The following is a 27,330-nucleotide window of genomic DNA, read 5'->3' on the forward strand; positions in this document are numbered from 1 at the left end:
TATTCAAACCACTATACCACACTGGCTCCCTAAGAATATTAAAGAATATTAGAACAGTGTTCCCTATTGCTATGTATGAATGTGAAAGTCGGACAGTGAAGAAAGCTGACAGGAAGAAAATGGATTAATTTGTAATGTGGTGCTGGAGGAGAGTTTTGCGGATACCATGGATAGCCACGGACATGTCACAGACATTGTTTCCGCCGAGGCCAAACCCGGTACTTCCGATGTAATTGAAGACTTCCTATTGAGAAAGCTGTTGCTGCGAAACTAATACAGCTAGCAGTTTGTCGGGCAAGTTACTACCAACTCCTTTTGGAGAAGGCGTTTCCGTTCTGAGATTCCAGGCGTGACCACTCTGAAAATTCCTGAGGACCTGGCAAAGACATCGTTTACCGATTACAGATCCCTTTAATTGTGGGATAAGGACTGATTTCTTTTGTCATCTTACACGGAATGTACGTTTGATTATATATGGACCATCGACATGCTAATGATTTGCACTCTGCTTGTGTTCTATTTATGATGATATTTATTGAATAATGAGGATTATTGATTATTGGCTGATATTTATTGACTGATTGATTTGTATATATTGATTTGTATATTCTGTATTGATTGTATTGTATGTATTTACCAGTAGCGTCTAGCACTTTATTCACTGTTAGCACTTTATTAAAATTGTTTGCAATCATTGGGTTCAAGACTGATAGTTTATAGGGGGAACCTCCTTTTCATGTTTCAGTGTTATCTTCCTAGCATGCCTCTTGTTGAGCAGATTTTCACATTATGAGAAGACAAGATTCTTTGGAAAAGTCAATAATGGTAGGAAAAGTAGAAGGCAGTAGGAAAAGAGGAAGACCTAAAACAAGATGGCTTGACTCAATAAAAGAAGCCATGTCCTCCAATTTGCAGGATCTGAGCAAGTCTGTTAATGATAGGCTGTTTGGAAGGTCTTTCATTCATAGGGTTGCCCAGGGCTTTTTTTTCTGGGAAAAGAGGTGATGGAACTCAGGACCGTGCAATGACGACACTTTGGGTCAGCTGGAACAAGAGGGGAGTTTTTTAAAGTTCACCCTCAGTGAAAATGGTCATGTGGCCAGTGGCCCCGCTTCCTGATCTCCAGATAGAGGAGAGTTTAAATTCCCCTCTGCGCCGCTCCAGTGGCCACTCCCCTCTGTCTGGAGATCAGGGGGTGGGGCCACTGGCCATGTGACCATTTTCAAGAGGTGCCGGAACACCATTCCACCACGTTCCCACTGAAAAAAAGCCCTGGGGTTGCCATAGGTTGGAGGCGACTTGACGGCACATAACACACACACCACTAAATGGTTGCAAATAGCAGCCAGAAGCAGAAGAAGTCAGATAAGGTTGCTGCATCGATCAGTACACATCAACAACTGAGTAACCAAGCCATAAAGTAAAACAAATCGGAGGACACATGTGACAAGGACACTCTTCCCAACAGATTCTGAATAAATGTTCCCTCTCAGCTCTTAAGATTCACTGCAGCCTGAGAAAGGGCTTTAAGTGTAGTAGCTCCAATAACACTGTGCAAGGATCTCTCAGAAAAGGTTAGAACGAGGGGTCTGCAATCTCCTTGAGCCTTTGGGCGCTTTTGGAACTTTGAAAGGGGGGCGTCTGAGCTGCTGTGGGGTGCTGGGTCCAGTCCAAAAATGTTGCGAGGTGGCAAGCCAAACATCTTCCTGTGATGAAGCCTGAGGTTCATTGTCATAGTCACAGTTCAGTCCTACATATATACTGCCTGCTTGTGCATGTGCAGTACCCACGTGTGACTGTACTGGTGACCACACAATGAACATCAGTTACAGGCAGGGCTCATTTCAAGGGGGAACACACAGGAACGCAGTTCTAGCAGTTCCCCAAAGAGGTCACATGTCAGGTGGCCCCGCCCACCTGACTCGGCCATTTTGGGTCTGTTTCACCCTGGATTGGGGTCGAAACGGCCCACATTGGGCCTCTGACAGGTGGTGAATCACTCTCCCACTCAGCAGTGGCCTGATCCTGACTATTTTGGGCCCCTTTTTGGCCATTTTCAGCACCCTTTTACCATTTGGGGCCCAATTTTGGCCCTGAATGGACAGGATTGGGTCCAAAACAGCCAGGATAGGTGATGTCAAGGAGTGTGGCATATGCAAATCAGTTATGATAATGACACACTTCCTGTGATGTCAAGGGGCATGGAATATGCTAATGAGCTTTGCTAATGAGTTATGCTAATGAGTTCCTCCAGCTCTTTTTCTACGAAATGACCTCTGGTTACAGATAAGTGCAACCATGTTTATCGGAACAAGTGCTCCCTGCACACCAAAGGTAGATGCCTCCTAGGGTCTTCCAAAGGACCTCCTCATCCAGTGAGATGGAGAAAAGCCAGGACTTGTTCTTTGTTTTGGGGGAACCCCTCAGCGGGACCATAATGTCCATAGTGCAAATTGAGGAACACCATGTTAGATGCTCTTCTTTGTTATCAGAATTCAGGAGGTGGGGCTGGCTTTTCGTTTGGACTGATGTTAATTCTGTGGGCAGTTACCTTTGGTTTGTTTGGGATTTATATTAATTTGTATTTTGTCTTAGATTCATTCAATAAACCCTACTCGGCCAAACTCAGACATATAATCGACCAAAAGCCTAAGTGAGCAAAGGTTTCCAACTGATTTATGCTTTAAATGAAATAAACTGTATATCGGGCGGTCATGAGCAGGAGGTGTGGCAGTGAATTTCCTGTTCCTCATCAAGGAGATCCTTAAAGATAAAGATGTCTCTCTGGGAACCAAGATCAAGATAATCCAAACGATGGTATTCCCCATTGCCATGTATGGATGTGAAACATGGAGAGTGAAGAAAGTTGACAGGAGAAAATGGATTCATTTGAAATGTGGTGCTGGAGGAGAGATTTGCGGATACCATGGACAGCCAAAAAGACAAATGGGGTGCTAGATCAAATCAAGCCTGAATTCTCCCCAGAAGCTAAAATGACAAAATTGAGGCTGCTGTACTTCGGTCACATCATGAGAAGACAAGATTCTCTGGAAAAGTCAATAATGCTAGGAAAAGTGGAAGGCAGTAGGAAAAGAGGAAGACCTAAAACGAAATGGCTGGACTCAATCAAAGAAGCCACGTCCTCCAGTTTGCAGGATCTGAGCAAGCCTGCTAATGATAGGACATTTTGGAGGTCATTCATTCATAGGGTCGCCATAGGTCGGAGGCAACTTGACAGCAGCACAACAAAGACAGCACACACAACAAAGAGATTTGTTAGAATGGTATCTTTTTCCGAGGATCCTTTTTAGACTATTACCACCTTATGTTATATTAATAAGTGCAGTGGGCTAAGCTACACATGACGAATGACACTTGAACGGCAAGTGGATTGAGTGGAGGGCAAGTGAGCAGGGAGAAATACACTTGCCGTTCAAGTATCATTTGTCATGTGTAGCTTGGCCCAGTGTCTCAGGGCCAAGCTACAAGTGACAAATGACACTTGAACAGCAAGTGTATTTCTCCCTGTTCACTTGCCCTCCACTCAATCCACTTGCCAGGCAAGTGTCTTTCGTCATGTGTAGCTTGGCCCTAAGTTCCCCTCAAGCCCCTTGATTTATTTATGTTGATTTCTCCTGATTCCTATTTCTTTTTATCCTTCAATACTTGTTTTTCTCCACCATTTCTGTATGAAGAGTAGTCTGAGGGACTCAGGGACTGTGAGGTTTGCCTCTTCTGTGGCTGTTCAGGCCTGTTGTGTGGTGCAATCAGTAAATATCAAGAGAATCTGAGAAAGCTGGGAATAGGAACCAGGAGAGGGAGAAAAGCCAAGTATTTCCCTGCCTATCCTTTAAAACCTTAGTGATGGCAGCCATATTTACCATACCTGGCACCAGAAGGGATTGTTGATGAAGGGAGGTAAAATGATGCCTGCAAGGCTGACTAGGCCGAAGCCTAGGGACGAGGGGGCCCTCAGGGTTTTTTTTTTTTTTGCTGAAGCACCCCCCCACACACACATAAATTAAAATTAATTGATTTTCTTATTTAACCACTATTAAGAAGATAATTAACTGCTTCCTTATTGAAGTGAAACAAATGGTCTCTTATATGAAAACAATTATCCATAAATTATGTATTTGAATAAATAATAACAATTTTACTCACTTCAAAATATGACAGTATTGAACAATTATACCCCCCAAATGTGCTTTCCTGAAGAGTTCTGCTCGCACAATAAAAATATTTTTAAAATTGTGAATAGAATTCTTCAGGAGACTCTCAAAATGGATATAGGGCTATGGACTGTGGCCTGGTACCTACCGTACCAGGGTCCAGCTGTCAGCTGTAGTGGGGTGAAAGATTGAAGTGCTGGAGGGGGCCTGAAATACCTGAAAGCCTAGGGGCCTGGCCGTGGGTTAATACGGCCCTGGATGCCAGTGCAGACCCTGTCCTCCCTATGTGGCAACCCCTCTGAGCAGTGGAATTGTGGGCCAGGCTGTGCCCTCCCTCAGAGCAATTGTTACACTAGCAAAGAGGTGGAAGGAGGGAGTTAAGTGTCTTGAAGCACCATATTACTAGACACCCTGTCTCAAATAACCCCTCTCCTCACCTTTCAAAAGTGGGGACGTAACCTTACCTGCCATACAGATTTTACATGAGTGTATAGTACAAATTGGTGCTTAATAAAGGACTCAATAGAGGAAGCCATGGCCTTCTGTTTGGAAGAACTGAGCAAAGCTGTCAGTGGAAAAACGTTTCAGAGGCCATTATTTCACAGGGTCGCCGTAAGTCAGAAGTGATTTGATGGCACGTAACATGCACATAGGGCAAATAATGAGAAAATCGAATTATGTAGATGCATATTTGGGGATGCTTGGCCCAAACCATTTAAGGATTCTGTATACTTGGTTTTCATGCCTCTGTGTGAGGGGGTAGCTGTATGACCCTTGACCCCAGACCCTCTGTTCTCATTTGTGTTTTTGCTTTTCCAGGGTGAGCGAGGTCCGATGGGCCCAGCTGGGCATGATGGAATCCCAGGTCCGGTGGGACTCCTTGGGCCAGCCGGGCCACCAGGACTGGCTGGAGAAGATGGTGACAAGGTAGGGGTCCTTCTTCGCCGGAATCAGTGTTTGAAGAGTAAAAAAACCTACAGAATCTAGACAGAACTGTTTCTGTTTCCCTGACGACCAGTTCCATGGCAAGAGTTTCACAGTCATTTCCCTGGCAACTGTTTTCATAGCCAGAGTCTTTGCTCCCATAGTACATGTTTACCTCACAATGGTTCCTGCAGCGGTTGTTTCCGTGGCAATGCTTTATGTTCTCATGGTGATCTCTCTTTGCAGGGAGAGATGGGCGGCCCAGGACAGAAGGGAAGCAAAGGGGACAAGGGGGAAGCGGTGAGTGTGAGATGGAGCGCTGATGGACTTTGGGGGTCAGCCAGCGTGGCTGCCCTTGAGTGAACACTGCCTGTGGCTTTTTATTAGATGGGCCAGGGAGCTGTGTTAAAGGGAGATGGGATGGGGGAACAGTGGAAGAAGGTAAAAGGCGTCATTCACTCACACACATGCTCCCTTTCCTTGTAGGGTCCCCCAGGGCCGACTGGGATCCAGGGACCCATTGGGCATCCAGGCCCTGCTGTGAGTATTCACTCCACCCTAAAATCTGTACTGATACCTTCTATACACTGAAGTCTCAGAACTAGAGGGATTGTCTCCTCCAACGGTTTTCCAAGCTTGGCTCATCTCCTCTCAAATCTCCCTTCTTTTCACCTGTATTGATCATCATCCTCAAACGCAGAGGTTGAGGATCTTGGCTGGCTCCGAAGACCTCCCCTACCAGCCCCTTAATTTTTGATTAAGACTCTCCAGGCGTATGCTGTTGTAGCATAATGGTTAAGTGGTCAGGCTGCAAATCAGCACTCTGCTGGTTTGACTCCCACTACTGCTGTGAGCTCAGCAGGTGGTCTTGGGGAAGTCACTCCTCTCAGCCTCAGCTCTCTAGCTGTATCATGGAGATAATGATAACACTGACTCTTCAGACATATGCTGCTGGAGCATAATGGTTAAGTGGTAGGGATGCGAATCAGCACTCTGCTGGTTTGACTCCCACTACTGCCGTGAGCTCAGCAGGTAGTCTTGGGGAAGCCACTCCTCTCAGCCCAGCTCCCCAACTGTATTGCGGGGATAATGATAACACTGACTCTCCAGACATGTGTTGCTATAGCTGGCCCAGGCTAACTCAATCTCATCAGATCTCAGAAGCTAAACAGGGTTGGTCTGGGTTAGTACTTGGATGGGAGACCACCAAGAAAGACCAAGGGCACTACACAGAGGTAGGCAATGGCAAACTACCTTTGAACATCTCTTGCCCTGAAAAACTTACTGAGACCATAAGTTGGAGAGGGGATGGGACAGTATGAGGAAAGAGTTCTGTATCCGTAGAAATCCTAACCTGTGCTTTCCTAACAGGGAGTGGATGGGGAAACCGGACGGCGAGGGCAGCAGGGTATGTTTGGCCAGAAAGGAGATGAGGGAGCCCGTGGATTCCCAGGAACCAGTGGCCCACCTGGTTTACAGGTGAGTATGAAAGCTTAAGATTGAATAACCGTGGAGTTTGAGAAGTTCTAGAACAGTGCTTATGGAAGCAAGAATAGGGGTATCAGCAATAGGGTATGTGTCTATTTGACAATGGTTTGTAAAGGTGTTTAAAGCTTGGATATTAGAGGACTGTGAGCCATGTTAAAACATGAATTTTTAATATGAGAAATTCCCTGAATTTTGACGTTCTAAAAATCAGGATTTTGTGATTATGGTTTCCAGATGTTGGGACTTTAAAATGAACTGGTGATGTAATAAATTGCTCAAGATTTGACTGTTTGAAACAAGTCATAGTAAAAGGGCAGCTCTTATTTTGCATTTCCAAGTACTTGTTTTAGATTATGATGCAAAAAAAAAAGTTTGCGATAGAGATTTGCTTTTACACGCATATAATCAAAGCTGAAATGTATCCTCGGATGGAATAAGTTCCCGTTTTAACATATGGAACTGAAACATGTTTGAAATAAATAAATATTATTCATCTAAATCTGTGTATTAAAATGCAAAATCTGAAAAACTTAAAATGTTCTATTCCAAAATTGATACTGACCATTGGAAACCAGAGGCAAGATGGTGACATGTAAACAGCCCCATTCGTTGCTTTCCAGCTTTTAACTGCCTTTTAATTAATTTAGAAGTTTAAGTTCCTCTTTATCTGGTTACAAAGAGGATAACTGAACCTTTTATGTTTTTTTTATGTCATTACGACATCTGAATTTTTGACTGAGCAGCTGGCTCGGATAACGAAGCAGTCATCCTTTTCAGAGACTCAAGAACCAAATACCTCTGACTCCACCGGCAAGTTATTAAGATAAAGAGGGTCAAATGGAAAAGAAAAAGTGAGGAAGACCTTCAGACCTCCACTCACCTCCAAAGTCAGCCAAACAGCTGCACATATTCCAAAATTGCATGTATAAACTAGACAGTGTAGAAAGGGTATCAACAGAACCGGAGTAATGCTTTCTTTAAAAAGAGAATTGGGGCCATTCTTTCTACTTGTTTACCTTGGGGGGTTGCTTTATTCACAGGGAATGCCAGGCCCCCCGGGAGAGAAGGGTGAGAGCGGTGATGTTGGCCCAATGGTAAGAGCCATCTGTTCAACCTCAAACCTAACCCTGTCCTTGATTCCACTCTCAATGCCTCTCCAGCTCTCTCAGTGATATTCTTTTCCTCTCTAGGGCCCACCAGGTGATCCCGGACCTAGAGGCCCACAGGGTCCGAGTGGTGGAGATGTGAGTATAATTTTCCTTTGTGCACAAGGCAACAAGGCAGAAGGGCCACTTCTACATTTGAGTGTCAGGAAAAATCACGGAGTGGTCTTTTTTACGTAAAACAAACAAGCATCTTTGGCTGATTCACACATTACAGAAACAGTGGTTGGGTCCCATGTACGTGCTATGGCCTGTTGGGGAAACTCAACATGTGAGTACATGTGAGTTTCCCCAACAGGCCAGATAGCACCGCACTGACACTGTTCCAGGTCAAGAAAATGGAGTGAGGTGGACGATTGAATCCCTTTCTCTGTCCATGTTGCAGTTGCGATCCAAAGGGGCCACCACACTTGTGGAAATTGAGAACCTGCAATTCATCTTTGACTGTTATGCAGAATGCAGTGTGGGGACCTCGGACCCAAGCTGCGTGATTTGTAATGGTCTTAGTCAAATAGGGGGTCAGATAACAAGACAAGAGAGGACACTGTGGTGTGCCAATCTGTGCTCCTTGTAACGTGTCTTCTCTAATTCCAGGGCCCACCAGGGCAACCAGGTGGCATAGGGCAGCCTGGTGCTGTTGGAGAGAAGGTGAGTTCAAGCCAGGATGCTTGGAGTTGGCATAAATTTGCAAGGGGTGAATGGATTCTTCTCTTACCCACCCTGCCCCTTGTAGGTTCCTGAAAGCTCAGGCCACATTAAACGAGTTAGTTTTTAAAGTGCCCTGCAACTCTTTGTTGTCTGTTTCCAATGCGTGGTTGCATGCCCCTTTTTCTAGCAGCCTCATCTTTTGCTAGCAATACACGCAGAAAGAATGGAAGCTGTACATGATGCATGATGGACAGAAGGACCGAGATGTAGGAAAGCACTATGAAAAGGGAGAGAAGAAGAGACACTCCTATTGGAAGCTGGAGGTGCTACAGGATGGCGGGTGTAAAAGTCTGTCATGCGTGCATCTATCAAATGTCAACATGTGCCAGGAGAATTATGGACAAGTCAGCGGTTTGAGGGAACATCTTGAGACAGGGAGATTGGAAAAGTTAGCTCTGGCTAAGCAAGGAAGAGAAACACAGTACTTAAAGTGAAAGGCTGAAAAATGAAGCTTGCTTGAGATTGCAAACTCTGGTGTGGAAGCCTTACTTCCAGAATGCTAGTTGTGTAACAGCAGGTTGTATTTACACAGTCACAGAGAATAAGAATAATATATGATAATAACATTTGATTTATAGACCGCCCTTCAGGGCAACTTAACACCCACTCAGAGCAGTTTACAAAGTGTGTTATTATCCCCACAACAATGAACACCTTGTGAGGTGGGTGGGGCTGAGAGAGCTCTAAGAGAGCTGTGATTGACCCAAGGTCACCCAGCTGGCTGCGAGCAGAGGAGTGGGGAATCAAACCTGGCTCTCCAGATTAGAGTCCTGCCGCTCTTAAGTGTCTGACCCAAGGTCACCCAGCTGGTTTCAAGTGGAGGAGTGGGGAATCAAACCCAGTTCTCCAGATTAGAGTCTCACTCTCTTAACCACTACACCACACTGGCTGAAGAGGGGCACTCTGCACATGCTCAAGTGTGCTCTCCTTATCCAACAACTGGTGCATCTGAAACAAACTGAAATCGTGTTCTCCTGTAGTTGCAGCTGTGAAAAGAGTGACGTGGTGAAGGATATGCCATACTCCTATGAGCAGAGATCACTCAGTAGAATATGCAGCTGAGAGTCTACCTTTCTAGACAGCCATGTGAAGTAAAAGTAGCAGCATCTGGAAAAGGTGCTACTAAGAGCTAAGCTACAAGAGATGAATTACATGAGGACGTGCACATGAAGGGAGTCGCAATGTTAGCCGGGAAGCTGAGTTTAAAAAGAGATCAGAAGGCTCTGCCAATTTCCTCTCTCTACAGAGCCAGCAAAGATCGCTCCTCAGAGGGTTTGTTTCTTCTTCGCCACTTAAAAGGGGGAATGAAACTGACAAGAGCCTTAGGAAGGCAAAGAGGAAATTAACAAACCCAGAATCATTTTTTTCTGGGTCTGAGTCCCAGATGCTGCAGACCCCAGGCCAGATGTGGAGAAGGGTCAGGCTAGGCTACATCTTGAGACAGGTTCATTCTCTTGTTTCTCTCTCACCACACAGGGTGAAGCAGGTGAAGCAGGCGACCCTGGACCTCCCGGAGAACCAGGACGACCGGTGAGTTCCGTTCGGGGAAAAGCCAAGGGAGAATGTAATGCATCGTTCCTTCTGGAGTTAGCTAGCTCCGGAGCATCCTCTGATCAAAGCTGGGGGTATCTGTAAACCTGTGCATCGCTTGGTGAAACTGGCTCTCTGCGGAGATGTGAAGGTCCCTGGACATTCATTGACCATCCCAAGAAGCTGTTTTATCCAAAGTGTGTTTCCAGAGACAGCACCTGACCCGCATATCTCTGTGTGTGTCTTTGCAGGGAGTAAAGGGCTATGCCGGTGAAAAAGGAGATTCCGGCCCATCCGGGGCTGCGGGACCCCCTGGCAAGAAGGGACCCCCAGGAGAAGATGGGTCCAAAGGGAATCTGGTGAGTTATTGGCTTCTGAATGTAAAGGGGAGATGGCAGTCCGTTTGAAAGAAAGCTCCTCTTAATTTCATACAGTCTAGAGGGAATAGAGATTGACCGTATAGATATGCAGCTCTATATTGAACAACACTGAGAGCCAAGCGACTAGAGACGAATTACACGAGGAGGAGCATGTGAAGGGAGTCGCAATGTTAGCCGGGAAGCTGAGTTTAAAAAGAGATCGGAAGGCTCTGTCAATTTACCCTCTCTACAGAGCCAGCAAAGATCCCTCCTCAGAGGGTTTGTTCATTTCCTCTTTGCCTCCAGAAGGCTCTGCCACTTTCTCCTCCCCTTCTAAGAGGCAAAGAGGAAATAAACAAACCCTCTGAGCAGAGTTCTCCCATGCTGTGTAGAGAGAGGCACCATACACAAGGTAAGAAAAGGGTGGAGGTGTGGGTTGGTGGAACTCTTAACTCCTCAGGCATGGGGGGCACATGGACCATAAGCTCCCACCCACTAGCCCATGGCAGGACAATTGTAGACAGGAATGTCCACTGACTACCTTCTCTCCCACCATTTATGTCTCTCTCAGACTTCATAAAACCACATAGAAGAAGACAGCTTCCAGTCAACTATATCCACTAACTGAAATACATTTTCCCCCAGTTCTAGAGAACTGTTTCTATTATAGAGTGTTTTGTCCTTGGCTATACGGTATTCACTGTTCATGTCCCTCCATCACAGGGTCCGATAGGCTTTCCTGGTGACCCAGGCCCAACTGGAGACCCTGGCCCTCCTGTAAGTATCAGAGTTTCCAATGGTCCACTAGAACGTTATGTTCCATTTCTGGGATGCGGGATGGTGGTTTAGAGGGGTAACCATAGGAAAAAGGGCTGGGAGCCAGGACCTCTGATAACTCTGTTTCCAGTGTTCAGAGGAAAACTTGAATCTCAAAAGGGACATTGAAGGCCTGCTCAAATCCTGCCATTCTTTCAATAGGTAACATTATATGCCCTATATTCTCATCATAAGGTTTTCAAGGAAAGAAATTAGCAGAAGTGGTTTACCATTGCCTTCTTCTGCTTCGCAGTATTAATCAGGGTTAATTGAGGTGCTGTGAAAGATGGGAACCGAGATCAAGATAATCCAAACTAGGGTATTCCCCATTGCTATGTATGGATGTGAAGAAAGCTGACAGGAAGAAAATTGGTTCATTTGAAATGTGGTAAGGAGAGTTTTACGGATACCATGGACAGCGAAAAAGACAAATAAGTGGGTACTAGATCAAATCAAGCTTGAATTCTCCCTAGAAGCTAAAATGACAAAACTGAGGGCCAAGCTACACATGACGAATGACACTTGAACAGCAAGTGTATTTCTCCCTGTTCACTTGCCCTCCACTCAATCCACTTGCCATTCAAGTGTCATTCGTCATGTGTAGCTTGGCCCTGAGGTTATTGTACTTTGGTCACATCATGAGAAGACAAGATTCTCTGGAAAAGTCAATAATGCTAGGAAAAGTAGAAGGCAGCAGGAAAAGAGGAAGACCTAAAAGGAGATGCCTTGACTCAATAAAAGGAGCCACGTCCTCCAGTTTGCAGGATCTGAGCAAGTCTGTTAATGATAGGACATTTTGGAGGTCTTTCATTCATAGCCCCATGGCGTAGAGTGGTAAGGTGCAGTACTGCACCCCAAGCTCTGCTCACAATCTGAGTTCAATCCTGGCAGAAGCCAGGTTCAAGTAGCCAGCTCAAGCTTGACTCAGCCTTCCATCCTTCCGAGGTTGGTAAAATGAGTACCCAGTTTCCTGGGGGGTAAAGTGTAGATGACTGGGGAAGGCAATGGCAACCCCCACTCCCGTAACAAAAGTTCTGCCAAGAAAACGTTGTGATGCAACATCCCCCCATGTGTCAGTAATGACTCGGTGCTTGCACAGGGGACTACCTTTACCTTTACATTCATAGGGTCGCCATAGGTCGGAGGCGATTTGACAGCACATAACACACAAACACACACTGCACTATGTAAAACCTCAAGCCCTCTTTCATCCTGTTACTATCCTGAGATGACAGTCCTTATGCACACACATCATAATGTTTTTCTTTTTTAGTCCAGATTTTGAATCGAGGATTTAATTAGTGAAAAGGAAGGCTGCTATGCTGAAGCAATTCACAACATCTTGTTGCAGGCCCTTGCTTGTAATACCTGAAAAGCCTGAGGCTTGTGATTAAGTGTTCTCTCCTGCTGGGATAAATGAACGTGCCAACAATAGCAGGACTGTTTTGTCTAGTGGGTAGTTGTTGGCTTAGACCAGGGAGATCTGCGTACAAATCCCCACTCGGACATGGAATTCACTAGATGACTTTGGACCTAAACCTATCCTGCCGCACAAATGTATTAAAGGAATAAAATAGGATCATCCCCACCCATGTTACCCCAAACAGCAGCCTGGAGAAAAGGTATATTAAAAATGTAACAGGAAACCTCCGGACTACATTTCTATCTCTCACAGTCCGGACTCGTCGGACAATTTACCTCCATTTTCAAGAAAATGACACCCATTTCAACATATAGCAGAGTGTTACATTTTGATTCCAAGTTTTTTTGAGTTTGAAATGGTCCCTTCCTTTTTTTTTGCCAATTAAGTTTTGAATAAAGATTCTGGATAAACGTTTTAGTCTCGTTACATATTAACTAGCAACAGAGCCCGTTTTTTAAAAAGCAGGCCCTGGAAAACGATGCGGCTTCCTGAGGTGCGAGCAGCTCGCCTGGGTTTCCTACCACTGCGCCAGCCTCTGGAGGGGCAGGCCGGCTCACCTGGCTGTCCTGCCACCGCGGCACCTTCTGGAGGCCGTATTGCCGACAACGCACATTTTATCTTGGTGCTCCTGCGCAGGTGCACCAGAATAAAATGTGCATCGTTGGCAACACGGTTTGCCTTTTATGTTTAAGGATGTGGGATATTCATACTTCTTTTTTCACCCACCCACCCATACTTAGATGGTGATTCCACCAGTGGTTGGCCTGCTCAGGCTTCCTGCTGATTTTGTCACTGGGAATGAGAATCTCACAGATGTTTTTACTAGGGGGGTGGGGTGCAGTTCAGTAGCTATATACCAAATATAGGGATGGGTAAATCCCCAAAGAGAGGGGATGTCTCAGGATGAAACTTAACATGCCAATCTCCAGGACACTGAGTGATTCCGCACACATTGGATAATGCACTTCCAGTCCTCTTTATAGATCATTTGAAACGGATCTTTTTGTGTGTGGAACAAAAAATCCACCTCAAACAATTGATAAAGTGCATTGAAAGTGCATTATCCAACGTGTGCGGAATCAGCCACGGTCATTCCATTTGGGCACAGTTTGACTCACCTTGGCAGCACAAGCAGTTTCCTCTCTGAACGGCAGGAGGCTGTGCATTGCCTGGGAGAGTCTGCAGTGGGAAGCATCTAAAACATCTCATAATTGCAGGGATGTTACATCTTCTTACTATTCAAAGAGCAAGATTCTATCACTGGGAATTCACGATTCCTCCCTTTGCTGTTGTATAGAATTTGGTTGTGCAAGCCTCTCTTGGGCAGTTCCTGCGCCATCACCCATTCAGCCCCATCTTATGTTCACGTGCCCATTACCGATCAGCATGGTGTAGAGTCAGTCTAAACTCTGGGAAACAGGTTGAAATCCCCACTCTAGCAGGGAAGCTCGTTGGGTTATCTTGGACCTGTCACTGCCTCTCAGACTAACCCACCTTACAGACGGGAGGTTGTGAGGGCAAAATGAAGGAGAAACAAAGATGATGTAAGCCACTTAGGGTCCATTTTAGGGAGAAAAGTATCAGTATAAATATCTAAATAAACTAGGACAACTATGGTACTAGCATTAAAAGCCAGATTAAAGAAAAAAAACCCTGAAAAGGCTTTGTACTTTGAATGTGTAAGAAATTAGGAAAAGAGGTAGAAAATTACATCTTTCACGTTCTGTTTAGTCTCTGGTGTTGAGACAGCTGTTCAACAGAACGGAATGGGTTGATTTTGATGCTAATTTGTACCTGCCTTCCATTCAGGGTCTTGATGGTTCTTCGGGTGAGAAAGGAGACCTGGGGGATCCTGGACTTCCAGTGAGTACAGCAAGCATGAGTTTGGGGGAGCATTCCCCCCCACCAACACTGTTGTTGATTTTCTTTAGGGTTTTTTAATGTCCAAAGGGCAAAGGTATATAGTTAATACGGATATAGAGTGTCATTACATTATAGATTTCACCTGGTATAGCTGTCATTCTCTCTCCCAGGGAACCATGGGAATTGTATTTCTTTAAAGCATTGATTCCCAGCATAGCATCTTTGGGTGCCTTGATACCCAGGGCTGTGTTTCCTGATGCCCACTTCCTTCTTCCCCAAAGCAAAGTGCCAATCTTGACTTTCCTCCGCTGTGGAGCAGAAGGTGCTTCAGAACAGGCCAGGATAAATCACTGTTGTATCTATAGGGAGTACCCATGCAAAAAACAGCTGCCAGTTGGCTTGGAAACTTCCAACATTACGTGACTGGCCCCAGGCCCGGTGGCAACCATTTTGTGGTTAGCTATATGCCCCAAGGCAGTCATTATATGCTGGTACCCACATCTTCTTTTCTCTAAATCCCAGAAGACTTCGTATTCTTAAGAAAGTTGGGTGCCTCTGTTCTTGAAAGCTGGTGATGTGTACTGGTTAGTGTCAGACTGGGATCTGGGGGACCTATATTTGAATCCCTACTCTGCCATGGAAGCTTGTTGGGTGACCTTGGACCAGTCACTCACACTAAACTACCTCACAGGGTTGTTGTGAGGATAAAATGGAGGAGCGGATAATGATGTAAACCGCTTTGGGTCCCCATTGCAGAGAAAAGTGGGGTATAGATGAAATAAATAAATAAATGGAGGTAACTAAAGGGAACACGAATAGAATTCTTAGTGGTTTTGTGTGAAAGGACTCCGTCATACACATTTATACATGTTTTAGATGTTTTAAGTTCATGTTTAGCTTTGTAATATGCGTATGTAGAGTGAATACACAGAGTTGTGTTTAATTGTGTGTGCTCTGCTTTATTTTTAGGGACCCCCTGGAGCTTCTGGGGAGCCAGGTCCTCACGGATCACCAGGGAAGAGGGTAAGTTGGAGTCGCTATTTTGAGGAGGGAACAGGTCTAAAACAATGCACGTCCTTAGTTACATTGCAATGCATACTTGATAGCCTCCAAGTCAAAATTTTGAAGTTGAGGAATTGGCTGCAAATTCTCTAGACACTTACTTGGAAGGAAGTGCCCACCCTTGAAATCACAAGTATTATTTCAGAGTAAAGGTACCTAGGACTGGCCCAAGGTATTTTGTTTGTTAGCTTAAAAAATATCCCTATATCTCCAAGCTTTAAAGGGAAAGTACACAGATGGGGTCAGCGTCAGTGAAATGCTTGGATGTGTCGGACTACTGTATATCACATACTTCGGGTTTAGCAGAGCCAGCTTGCAGAGTCCTACAGAATGAACCTTCTTTAGTGCAAGAAGACAACATTTAAGATGAGACTCACCCCAAAAGAACATGTGCAAACCAAGCAGATTTTCCGTACTTTGTCATAATGTCAGATATCAGGTTGTCAAGTCTCAAAGTTCTAAAATGTTTTTAGTTCAGGGTTTTAGACTTCTTGAAATACACTTCAGAACAAGTCATGGATCCAGACTGGGATTTGCTCTTACAAAAACAAGACCCCTCCCCAATCCCAATCAAACTATGGCTAATTCCGCACACGTTGGATAATGCACTTTCAATGCACTTTATCAATCGTTTGAGGTGGATTATTTGTTCCGCACACAAAAAAATCCGTTCCAAATGATCTATAAAGAGGATTGGAAGTGCATTATCCAACGTGTGTGGAATCACTCATTGAAAAACTATACAATGCAACATTCCACACACGTTGGATAATGAACTTTCAATGCACTTTATCAATTGTTTGAGGTGGATTTTTTGTTCTGCACACAAAAAAATCCGTTCCAAATTATCTATAAAGAGGATTGGAAGTGCATTATCCAACGTGTGTGGAAGCACTCCATGTCATGCATTGATACCATGTGTCTCTTCCAGGGACCTCCTGGGCCATTGGGCCGTGAAGGCCGACAGGGTGAGAAAGGGGCCAAGGTAAGAGAGTCTATACAGCTCCCAGCAAAAAATTCACCTGGGGCCCATTTCTGAGTTCTGATAACTCTTGAGTGGTTCTGTTTTATCAGCTGTCCCATTTCTGTCTTTCTCCATCCCCCCATCCAAACATCCCTGCATCCCCCAGTGAAGGAATGCACCCTGGAATGGGTACTACACAGATGATCAAATATCTCTATAATTGTCTTTTTTTCTGTCTTCAGGGGGAACCTGGCACAGAAGGGCCCCCAGGGAAGATGGGCCCCGTGGGTCCCCAGGGGCCTCCAGGCCGACTTGGCTCAGAAGGTCTACGTGGGATTCCTGGCCCAGCAGTGAGTGCCTTTGCTTGTAAGCAAGCGGCAGGGGTAGTGATTAGGGGGTATGTGCTTCGGGTTTCTGATTCGGGATGATTCGGTATTTCCGAATCAGCCCCAGCATTAATGAACCAATCCGGAAAAACCAAAACAAAGCTTTCCAAAAGCTTTGGAGCATTTCGGAAAATTTCAAGGAGAGCGGCAGCAGCCACGGCACTTTTTTTGCTATTTGCAAGCAGCAAGAAAAGTGCTGCTTTCAAGCTTCCTGCCACCTTTTCGTACCCAATTGGAGGAGGGTGGAGGGGGTTGTAGTGAGTAACTTGCTACAACCCTGAATCTTTTCCCTACTTCAGTAAACCCAAATCCTTTTGGGGTGCACACCCCTAGTAGTGATGACGGACAATGGGGTACAGCTTAATATGGCTTCACACGGGTTGAAAAAAGGCAGAGTTATCATTCTTCATCTGTTTAAAAAGGGTGGATAAGGAGAGGGTGGGCTGCTACTGGTCAATGTTTTCCACATGGGAGAGAAGTGGAAGCATTGATTTTTGGAACTGCAGGCATGTGGTTTTAGGTTCCGCATTAGAAAGAGCTTCCTAATTCTAAAAGAAGTTTGGCACTTGGAAGCAAATATTGGAAAGGTCATGGGATCTTGGCCCTTGCCCCTCTGCTTGTCTTAAGGAGGACTCTTGCAACTGATAATTCAAAATGAGCAGCCATACTAGTTGCTAAGCTGCCTAATACTAGTAGAAAATTTTAAGAATCTAGTGGCCTTTTAGAGAAGGGGTTGCCAACTTTCTCTTTACTGAGAGATCTTTCTGAGTTGATAAAGAGTATCCAAAGCTATTCTGCCCGCCTCCCCCCATACACACCCATGGACATTTTACCAAAGTTTGTTCTGTCCTAGAACATTGACTAAGAAGAGCACCAGAAATAGAGCTATCAGCTGAGCAGCACATAGAAGAATCCAATTCAATAAAAGCCTTTTAAAAAGTCTGGAACCGATCTTTTCTAGACCTTTTTCGGGATCTTCCAGACTAGGGGCTGCATGAGCTATGAATGTCTGTGAAAAGGTGGGCACAAAAAAAAATCAGTATATTTGGATACAGATACCCAGAATACCATATATATTCTGTATTCCCAACATTCAGGTCTAAAAACAGTGGTATATCAGATTTAGGTTTTCATTTGGAATTTTGAATATCTTCGGCACTATTATTCCTTATGGGGAAATATTTTGAGGGGGCTGAAGGGGGCCATTTTTCAAGAAAAATGCACCAACATTTCAGGGACGATAGTCCTGCCTGTCCACTAAAGAGCCCCCAAGTTTTAAGTGAAGTGGACCAAAGGGTTCTATTCTACAGGCCCCTGAACAAGCTGCCCCCAGCCACTCTTCATTGTTTCCTATGGGGGGAAAATCCCAGGCTTTCTCCAACACACAACAGCACATCATCACAATGCAAACAGAACCAGCAAAGCCCAACAGAACAAACATCAAAACAGACAATACCAAAACCAACATCAAACCAGAGAATCCCAGCATCCAACCTAGCAAGCCAGTAATATCAAGGCCGCAGCCAGACCTAGCAATGGCATATGGCAAGCAGGCAACATTGACACACACAGACACAGGGGTAATGCTGCCTCCTTCCCTCCTCCTCCTGTTGCCTGGGAAGCCTGCAAAGAAGAGAAAACAAGCTGCTGAAACCTTTAAAATGACATTCTCGGATATTCCTGAATGTATCTGGATTATTCAAGAATGTCAATACTGGTTTATATGGATAGATCTGGATATACACGAATAATACCGAATAGGTATTTTTCAGGTATATATTTGGCTTGGGGATACCGAATCGCATGCCCCTAGTTTTTGATTTCATGGAACTGTTGTCACAAAGTAAGGGAACCACATCATATTTCAAATGAGCCAAGAAAGGTTGCACATGTAGTTTCCTTGTAGGCATTCATAAACTGGCCCTATATTGCACCCTGTTTACAGACTATTTGTTATCTTCCCTATTGCACATTGCTGCATCCCCCCAGTCTGGCTTAGGGATATGTAAGATCCACTCCCCATAACATCCACCTCACGTTGCAAACTTTGTTACTAACTTTTCTCTTCCTTCCCTCAATAGGGTGAACAAGGACTGTTGGGAGCACCAGGTCAGGCAGGTCCTCCGGGGCCCATGGTGAGTGGTGGGAAAGGACAAGTCTCAGGTCTTTGCACAAGGTCTTTGCCCCCGTGTTCTTTTTAACCATCTGCTATCAGTTAACCCATTTTTTTTCATTACTCCTGAGTCGCTTGCCCTTTTCTTTCTTCTTGTTTTCCTTTCCTCATATTCAATTAAGAATGGATTTTTCCCCCTGGGTATTTGTTTAATGTGAGGAGATAGCATGATGTACATTTTGAGGGACCACGAACACAGCTCATCAATGGAGTAAGTACACATAATCTCAAAAGCTGCATTTTTAATGGAGGTAGTTCACTTCTGTTCAGCTGTGAGTCACCAAGTGATGTCATGTTTAGCAATCTGCATGCATTTGTGAGTCAGCCCTTATTCTTCATCCAACAGGTCTAAATTAGTTTAAATCCTACCACATCCATCTCCTGAGGCTGTGGGCCATGCTGATCAAAAGCCTTCAAGAGCTTGTTGATGCTGTTATTTCTCTTCACAGGGTCCCACTGGACTCCCAGGCCTCAAAGGTGACCCTGGGTACAAGGGAGAGAAGGTGAGTGCCGGCATTATCTGAAGAGACACCTGCTACCCGGAGGGAAGACCATGTTACAAATTACCATTTCCTGTGCTCCTACTCTAAGAAATACTTCTTGTGCTTTCTCCCTAATTAATCTCCCACCACAAGGGAAGTCGTGAGTAGGGATGGGCACAAACAGAAAAAAACCCTGAACATGATGTTCGTTGTTCATTGCCATCCACGAACAGGGACTCACGAACAACCACGGACATGGCCCTGTTCACGAACATGTTCATGGTTGGCTGTTCGTGGGGCCAGCAGGCTCTCCTCCAGCCATCATCCAAGTCAAAATCCCTACCGCACCACTCCCAGAAACCTTACCTGAGCAGGCACCAGGAAAGGTACCAGTAATAAATAATAGCTTGGCCCCAGAGCCTGACAGCAGCCCTGGAACTTGAAGAGGTAGATCCCTATCCCACCACACACAAAGAAAATTCAAGCTCCAATGCACTCTCTCTATCAAAATGCCAACAGCAACTGTCTCTCCCCCTCTACTGTCTGCAAAAACAGAGCCTCCCTTGTAACAAATTTGGAGCTCCGCACTTGAAAGGAAGACCTGCCTATCAAGCTAAATTGGGCTTAGATTGGGGTTTCCAGGGCAACAGCAGGGGTTCAGACAGAGTTCAGACAATCCCTGCCTACATTGCCAAGGGAATTGATTGCAGGTGCCAGACTGTCTGGCTTGACGAACAGCAATGAATGAGGCTTGCAATGATCACCTGTTCATTTAGAATGGGGCCTCACGAACAGCTTGTTCGCGGACAGCAGATTGGGCTGTTTGTGGCTTATTTTTGTTCGTATTGCTGTTCGTGCCCATCTCTAGTCTTGAGTTGTGTGGCTCAGCAATACAGTGTTGTGCTTTGCATGCTGGAAATCCCAGGTTCAATCATTAACACGACCAGTTAAAAGGTTCCAGAAATTAGTGATGGGAAAGACCTCCCCGTGGTATTCAGTAAATCACAATCTCAAATAGGAATATAGGTTATTTCAAACAGTGCAAAAAGTGCAAAACGTGCTAAAGTGCTACTAGTACAATTAGTCCATTTCATAAATATCTAATGGCACAGACGGTGAATAAATAGTAAATAAATAACGTGAGTTGCGACGGCCAAGATACAAAACGTCAAGATACGATAACACTCCAGACACAGTCTCGGCTGGTTAAAGAAACATTAAGTATACAAAATAACTGTTGTTTCTTCTCTCCTACTGCAGGATAGGAATAAATAAATAACTCATGTTATTTATTTACTATTTATTCATTGTCTGTACCATTAGATATTTATGAAATTGACTAATTGTACTAGTTGCACTTGAGCACGTTTGCACTTTTTGCAGCTTGAAATAATCTATATTCCTATTTGAGATTGTGATTTATTGAATAACATGGGAGGGGGGACACCCTTCTTTTCATTTGATTCATTTCCATGGTGGCTTCTGATTGGTGGACGTGAAAGACTTCTGCAGGAGACCTCAGGAGAGCTGCTACCAGACAGAGTAGATATAGACCAGCATTCAGACTAATTATAACGCAGCTTACTTCTTTGTGGTCTCTGAGCAGAACACTGATGGATTTTGTACTGGCATAGATGTCAATCCCAGAAACTTTAAAAAGATATGAAAATCCCAGCCCCCTTGACATGCAGATATACCAGGCATGCCCAAAGTTGTGCCATTCCTGCTCATTTCCTTTTAGTCCTTTTAGAGCTACTGCCAGACAGAGTAAATAAAGCTGATCTTTGATAGACCAGCGTTCGGGCTAAATATAAGACAGCTTGCTTCTTTGTGGTCTCTGAGCATAACAATGATGGATTTGGGGCCGGCATAGAAGTCAATCTCAGAAACTTCAAGAAAGTATGAAAATCCCCTCCCCCTCGGCGTGGAGATAAACCAGGCATGCCCAAAGTTGTTCTCATTTCCTTTTAGTCAGCCACATTGTAGACATCTCCAGGAACAACTACAAAGTTGTGTTACCAGCTAGTATGCAAACTGCAACCACTCTGACTTAGAGCACACGCGGTTAGAGTCTCTCTACATGAGACATCTGACATATGAAGAACCCGTGTTGGGAGATGCAATGTTAGCTGGGAAGGGTAGTTTTAAAAGACAGAGCTGGTGGCAGGGCAAAGGCTTTGCTATACACTGGAGCTGTGGGAAGGGACTGTGAAATGCCAGAAGGGAAACATCAGCCAGTTATAACCTCTCCAGGTCCAAGCCCGGCTCTGGAAGGCAACTCCAGCCCATTTCCATTCCTCGTTACCCTCTGGTTGCGACCCCACACGGTTTTAGACTGGAGAGGTGAAATTGACAGATCCTTCGGGGAGGCAAAGGTGAAATTAACAAACCCTCTGAGGAGTGATCTCCGCAGCTCCGCCTTTTTAAATTACACGTCCTGGCTTACATTACATCTTCCTACACTCGACAAGCACACACCGAGGTGTCTTGTGTAGAGAGACTCTTAGATCCGTGGTAGAATCACATGCCATCACCAAAGGGTGCTTCCTGAAGTCTGACAAGCAGCTACATGAGCGTGGCCCATAACCTTTAGGAAGCACTGCGTGCTCAAGGTAAGAGCTCGCATGGATGCTTTCTCTGGGCAAATCATCCTTCAGCCTTTCTTCTCCTAGCAGCAGCTGTGTCCGCCTCCCAAGCAGGCAAGCTCACTAGTCTTCACTCATCGCTGTAAAGCATTGAGACCATGGAGAAGTGAGGAGAAGTTGCTTAACCTGCCACTGTTGTTCTTTGAGTGGTCATCTATGCATTCACATGACCTGCCCTCGTTCCCCACTGCAGGCAGTGTGTTTGTTGGAGATATCCTCAAATCTGGGAGGAACTAAGCAGGAGAGGCACAACTCTTCCTCTTTGGGTACACGAGGTGTATCTTCAGGCCAAGGGGAGGGGGGATGCTCCCTCCCTTTTGTAGCTCTAGAAATTTCCAAGATCAGCTTCTGTGCAGGCGCAAAATCCATCCATGTGAATGCACAGATGGCCATTCAAAGAACAAGTTACATGTTACAGTTACATGTAAGCAACCTGCCTTTCGTTGTTCAACTTGAGCCTTGCCACGCCGGATGCAGCCCAATGGCATGAACGGTGGTCCATCAAAAATTCAGAAAAATTGCAAATAGCAAAGAGTCCGGTAGCACCTTTAAGCAAATAGTAAAGAGCCCAGTAGCATGCTACAATAAATCGGGTTAGTTTTAAAGGTGCTGCCGGGCTCTTTACTATTTTGCAACTACTGACTAACATGGCTAACTCCGGATCTCAGAAAAAAAATGATGTTTTTGCCTGCCAGAAGTTCAGAAATGGGACTGAAAGTGGTTGAATATTTGGCAGTCCATCATACATGGTTGATGGTTTGATCAGTCAATGATTGTTCAGGCCTGTTCTGGAATCTATATCTGGATATTGTTAATTTTCATGCGACCGATTCAACATGGTGCTGATTCTCTTGTGAAAAACTCAACTCAGCATTGACTGCAACGAATAAAAAGCTGCTGGTGTGAATTGGTCATGAGAACCATGAGCTTGTAATGCATACTTATGTTTCTGATTCAGGGTCAAAAGTGCTTATGCCGCAGTGTTCTCGATTTCCTCTACAGTCATACCAGATCACAGGTTTCCTCAAGGGATCTTCTCTCTCTTCTTAAGCTTCTTCCATTTCTTTCTAGGGCCATGCCGGACTCATTGGGTTGATCGGCCCCCCAGGTGAGATGGGTGAGAAAGGTGACCAGGGGCTGCCAGGGAACCAGGGAACACCAGGCCCTAAGGGCGATCCCGTGAGTAGATGAGTCCTGAGTTCAGATGGGGGGAAAGGATGTGGGAGAAGAACTTTTGAGGTTCGGCTGTGGAAAATCCCCACAATACCCACTATCTGCTCTCCAACAGGGAATTGTTGGACCCATTGGCCCTCCAGGCCCGCCAGGATCTCCCGGCCTCGCTGTAAGTACCTCCCCTACCTCCGTCTGAATTTTAGATCATTCCCAAGATGACAAGGCGACTTTGACTTATGTATAAACGCAGCATGATCTCCTCAGTACTGTGATGCACAGACATACGGCTCTGTCGGTGTCCAGATACCCGCTGTGCAATCTCCATACTAGCATCCCAGTTGCTCCCGTGGCCTTTTCAATTCTCTATCCTGCCCTGTGGTTTTACTACTGTTTGATGTGCTCTTAAATACCTATTTTTGTTCGGGGTCTAATCTTTTCTTTAATGCACCGTTTTATAATGTTTTGTTTAAGATTCCATACTCTGAGAGGATCTGTCCCTTCCCCTTGGCTGTGGTAGAAACCACGGGACATGTTTTTTTGCACTGTCCCCTCTATAAAGAAATTCGAGTTCAGACGATTTTTTCAATTACAAATAGAGCTGACACAGTGACAGACAGTGTATGTTTAGATAATCTATTAAAAGACGAATCTTTAGCCACTACTAAGGCAACAGCTAAATTTTGTGCGATGGTGATCAAATTACGCAACAAACACCAACTAGGCGTATCTGGGCTTTAATTCAGACCACTTTAGGAGGTTACCATATGGTGGCTGTTTAAGATCTCTGCTTTCTAATTTTTAAGTGTTTATGGGGGGCTATATTTATATTTATGATAATTGTTGTAAGATATGTGATATATGCTAATTAGATTTTATAATATTTATATTTGTACTATTTTAACTGAAGTTTTAACTTGTATAATTCTTAACAAATAAGGGAATGTCTTATTTTATTAGTTTAAATCTGGTCGTGAACCGAAATAAAGTAAAGTTACTGTTTCGTTTTAACGGTTCACCATCTTGTGGGCCCTCATTAAGAGTCCATTATCCTTGGCAGCCTTTATGCTCTCCTCGCCCCCATCACCTCCACAGGAGGGGCAGGAAGCAGATGCACACCAAGTGTCTCCTTCCTGCCCCTCTTTGTCGTTGGATAAGTATTGTCGCAGAGTAGAAATCATTTGCACAGCGTGTAAAGAATCACAGACGTGTGTTCGGCTTCTCGAATAAATGTTTACCACATATAGGGGAAAATAGGGTACATTGGACATAAAACAGAGAATAGCTAACTTCGTTCCTACATCCTTAACTCCTGATGATCTAAAGGTAATGGTCCCATGAACTGGAGAGCAATGGCATTTCTGAGAAAAGGAAAGAATGTCAATTGCCCCCCAATAAAACTGGTCAGCCAATAATCAACCCCAGTTCTGTTCATTAAGCGTGCAACTCCCCTTTTACCTTGATGGGAAGAACAACTCAACATCTAACTAGTCTCATGCAAAATAGTTGTCTCTAACTAAACACAAACAAATTAACGCTTTCATGACAGAAGTGAGTGACACTTGTAAAAATCCCAACACTTGTGTGAATCACATCTCTTCCCTTCTTATAACATCTCTCTTTGTACACACAGAAACTTTTCACTAAATCCCTTTTTTGTTTGTAACAGGGAGATCTTGGGCAGAAAGGCAATAAAGGCTCTCCAGTAAGTATCATCTGTCATCAGTCCGAACTAGCAGCCGTAAGAAAGATTTGGACAAGGAATGCACGCTCTTCTTAACACAAAGATTCTGTGTTTCTGTGTCAAGGGGGACTCGTGTTCTGCGTTCAAAAAATGACACAGAAGTAGTGGATTTTGCATATGTTGGCTAATGCATAATTTATTTTGCTTTTGGGAATCATGGGAGAGAGATTGTGGAACGCTCCAGCCCTGTTCCTGTTCTCCTCCCCTTCCTGAGGCATTGCTTGATTCTCAGAGCTAAACTACAGGAGACAAATTGCACGAGGATGCTCACATGAAGGGAGCCGCAGTGTTAGCCAGGAAGCTGAGTTTTAAAAGACGGATCGGAAGGCTTTGTCAATTTCCCCTCTCTACAGAGCCAGCAAAGTTCGCTCCTCAGAGAGTTTGTTTCCTCTTCACCTTCCAAAGGCTCTGTCAGTTTCACCTCCCTTTCTAGGACTCCGCTTCCCGGCTAACATTACGACTCCCTTTACGTGAGCGTCCTCGTGTAATTCGTCTCTTGTAGTTTAGCTCTCAGACACGTCTGAAATCTGTATCTGGGCCGTACCTCTTCAGATGGCAGGCTCTTCCGTAGAAAGATTTTCCTCCTTGTAAAAGTTGTGTGTAGAGTTTTCAAAAGTATGGCCAGTGAAGATTCTGTTGTCACAGAGCTCTGCTGACAGTCGAAAAGGCAGTTGAATTTGCTCGTGTGCTGGGGGCTTACTTAGAGTAGCCAGGATTAGTTTTGGATTCCTAATTCTCTTCAAGAAGAGTGAGGAAGATGACAGACCAGACAGTTGATAGCTAGATGTGTTAGGGATTATATATACTGTCGAAGGATACAGTGAAGCCTCCCTCTATTAGCATTCCACACCCTGGGAAACTCTTACAGGATGACTCAGCCCAACCCCAACGCTCCTGAGTAGATACAAATGACCTGCCAACATCTTTTCCACACTGTGACACTGAGAGATCTCTGTCTTTCGGTGCTACGCCTCTGAAGATGCCAGCCACAGCTGCTGTCGAAACGTCAGGAACTACAATGCCAAGACCATGGCTATACAGCCCGGAAAATCCACAACAACCATCAATTATATATACTCTTTTGAGAGTCCTTTTATAACTTTACCACCTTGCACTGTATTATCTAGTTCAGTACCAAAGCTCTCCCTTCCCAATCCCTTGCGGATGTACGTATGTTCATTCAACCTGACTGTTATTTGTTTCTCTCCCTTAATACATTCCTGTTTTTCTCCAGTGTGAAGAGTCATTTGAGGGGAGGGACACAAGACTGTGGAGTTTGTCTCTCCTGTAGCCATTCAAGTCTGCTACATTAGGCAATCTAAAAAAAGAGCTTGAGAAAGTCGGGACCCCTTTTTTAGGAACCAGGGGATGGTGAAAAGCCAAGCTGTTTCCCCCACCTAGAAATTAAAACCTTAGTAATGGCAGCTAGGTTGATCAGCCCTGGAAACTGAAGGAGTGGCAAGAGACATTTAAAAGGTGCCAGGTCTGTGACAACCCCTCTGAGACTGCTGAATTGCAACTGATAACGAATCTCTAGACAATGCATCCACCTGGACTGAATCGAGACCTAGGCTTCCTGTCTCATTACCAATGCTGATTTCTCCATACCCACCGTCCCTCTGCATACCCCACCATATCCAATCACGCCTGCTATTGTCATTCACCCGCTATTATCATTCAGCTTCTGTAATCAGTCCACTCTCCAAGATAGAAGGATAGATGGACTCCCATTGTAGCTGTATCTGAAGAAGTGAGCTGTGGCTCATGAAAGTGCATACCCTACCACAAATTTTGTTAATCTTGTAGATGCTACTGGACTCTTCTTCTTTTCTATTGCAGTTATCAACAGTAAACCAATTTAGGAGTTTTTTTCTTTTTAAATACTAAATGCCCAGTAATTGAAGCTTTTTTTTTTTAAAGTTAACAGGAGATAAATGCATTCTACTCCACTATTAACCAACACTGTTTATACTACATATACTATAGAATTCTAACCCATTCTTTCCTTTCACACTCAGGGCCAAGCTACACATGACGAATGACACTTGAGTGGCAAGTGTATTTCTCTCTGTTCACTTGCCCTCCACTCAATCCACTTGCCGTTCAAGTGTAATTCGTCATGTGTAGCTTGGCCCTCACTTTCTCTCTTTCCAGCTGTTAACTTACAGATGGAAAGAACCTACTCTCTCTCTTTCTCTCTCATCCAATCCTGGCTGAGCTGCTCTGTTTCATCCAACCAATGGCAGGCTAGTCGATCA

At 44.7% G+C, this 27,330-nt stretch overlaps 1 protein-coding gene across 1 annotated transcript in view; it reads left to right on the forward strand.

The window, feature by feature from the left end:
* The window catches only part of COL5A3 (collagen type V alpha 3 chain), a 167,325-nt gene that overhangs the window by 125,023 nt on the left and 14,972 nt on the right, over nt 1-27,330 (forward strand). Inside the window, exons 43-61 of the mRNA XM_055003373.1 lie at nt 4,992-5,099; nt 5,343-5,396; nt 5,583-5,636; nt 6,468-6,575; nt 7,625-7,678; nt 7,775-7,828; nt 8,342-8,395; nt 9,932-9,985; nt 10,237-10,344; nt 11,068-11,121; nt 14,393-14,446; nt 15,416-15,469; nt 16,440-16,493; nt 16,715-16,822; nt 18,940-18,993; nt 19,481-19,534; nt 23,230-23,337; nt 23,447-23,500; nt 24,998-25,033. Of these exons, the coding sequence (XP_054859348.1) occupies nt 4,992-5,099; nt 5,343-5,396; nt 5,583-5,636; nt 6,468-6,575; nt 7,625-7,678; nt 7,775-7,828; nt 8,342-8,395; nt 9,932-9,985; nt 10,237-10,344; nt 11,068-11,121; nt 14,393-14,446; nt 15,416-15,469; nt 16,440-16,493; nt 16,715-16,822; nt 18,940-18,993; nt 19,481-19,534; nt 23,230-23,337; nt 23,447-23,500; nt 24,998-25,033 (1,278 nt within the window). The remainder of the gene's footprint in view (nt 1-4,991; nt 5,100-5,342; nt 5,397-5,582; nt 5,637-6,467; nt 6,576-7,624; nt 7,679-7,774; nt 7,829-8,341; nt 8,396-9,931; nt 9,986-10,236; nt 10,345-11,067; nt 11,122-14,392; nt 14,447-15,415; nt 15,470-16,439; nt 16,494-16,714; nt 16,823-18,939; nt 18,994-19,480; nt 19,535-23,229; nt 23,338-23,446; nt 23,501-24,997; nt 25,034-27,330) is intronic.

The sequence above is a fragment of the Eublepharis macularius genome, chromosome 19 (genome assembly GCF_028583425.1).
Source record: "Eublepharis macularius isolate TG4126 chromosome 19, MPM_Emac_v1.0, whole genome shotgun sequence".
Taxonomy (NCBI): Eukaryota; Metazoa; Chordata; class Lepidosauria; order Squamata; family Eublepharidae; genus Eublepharis; species Eublepharis macularius.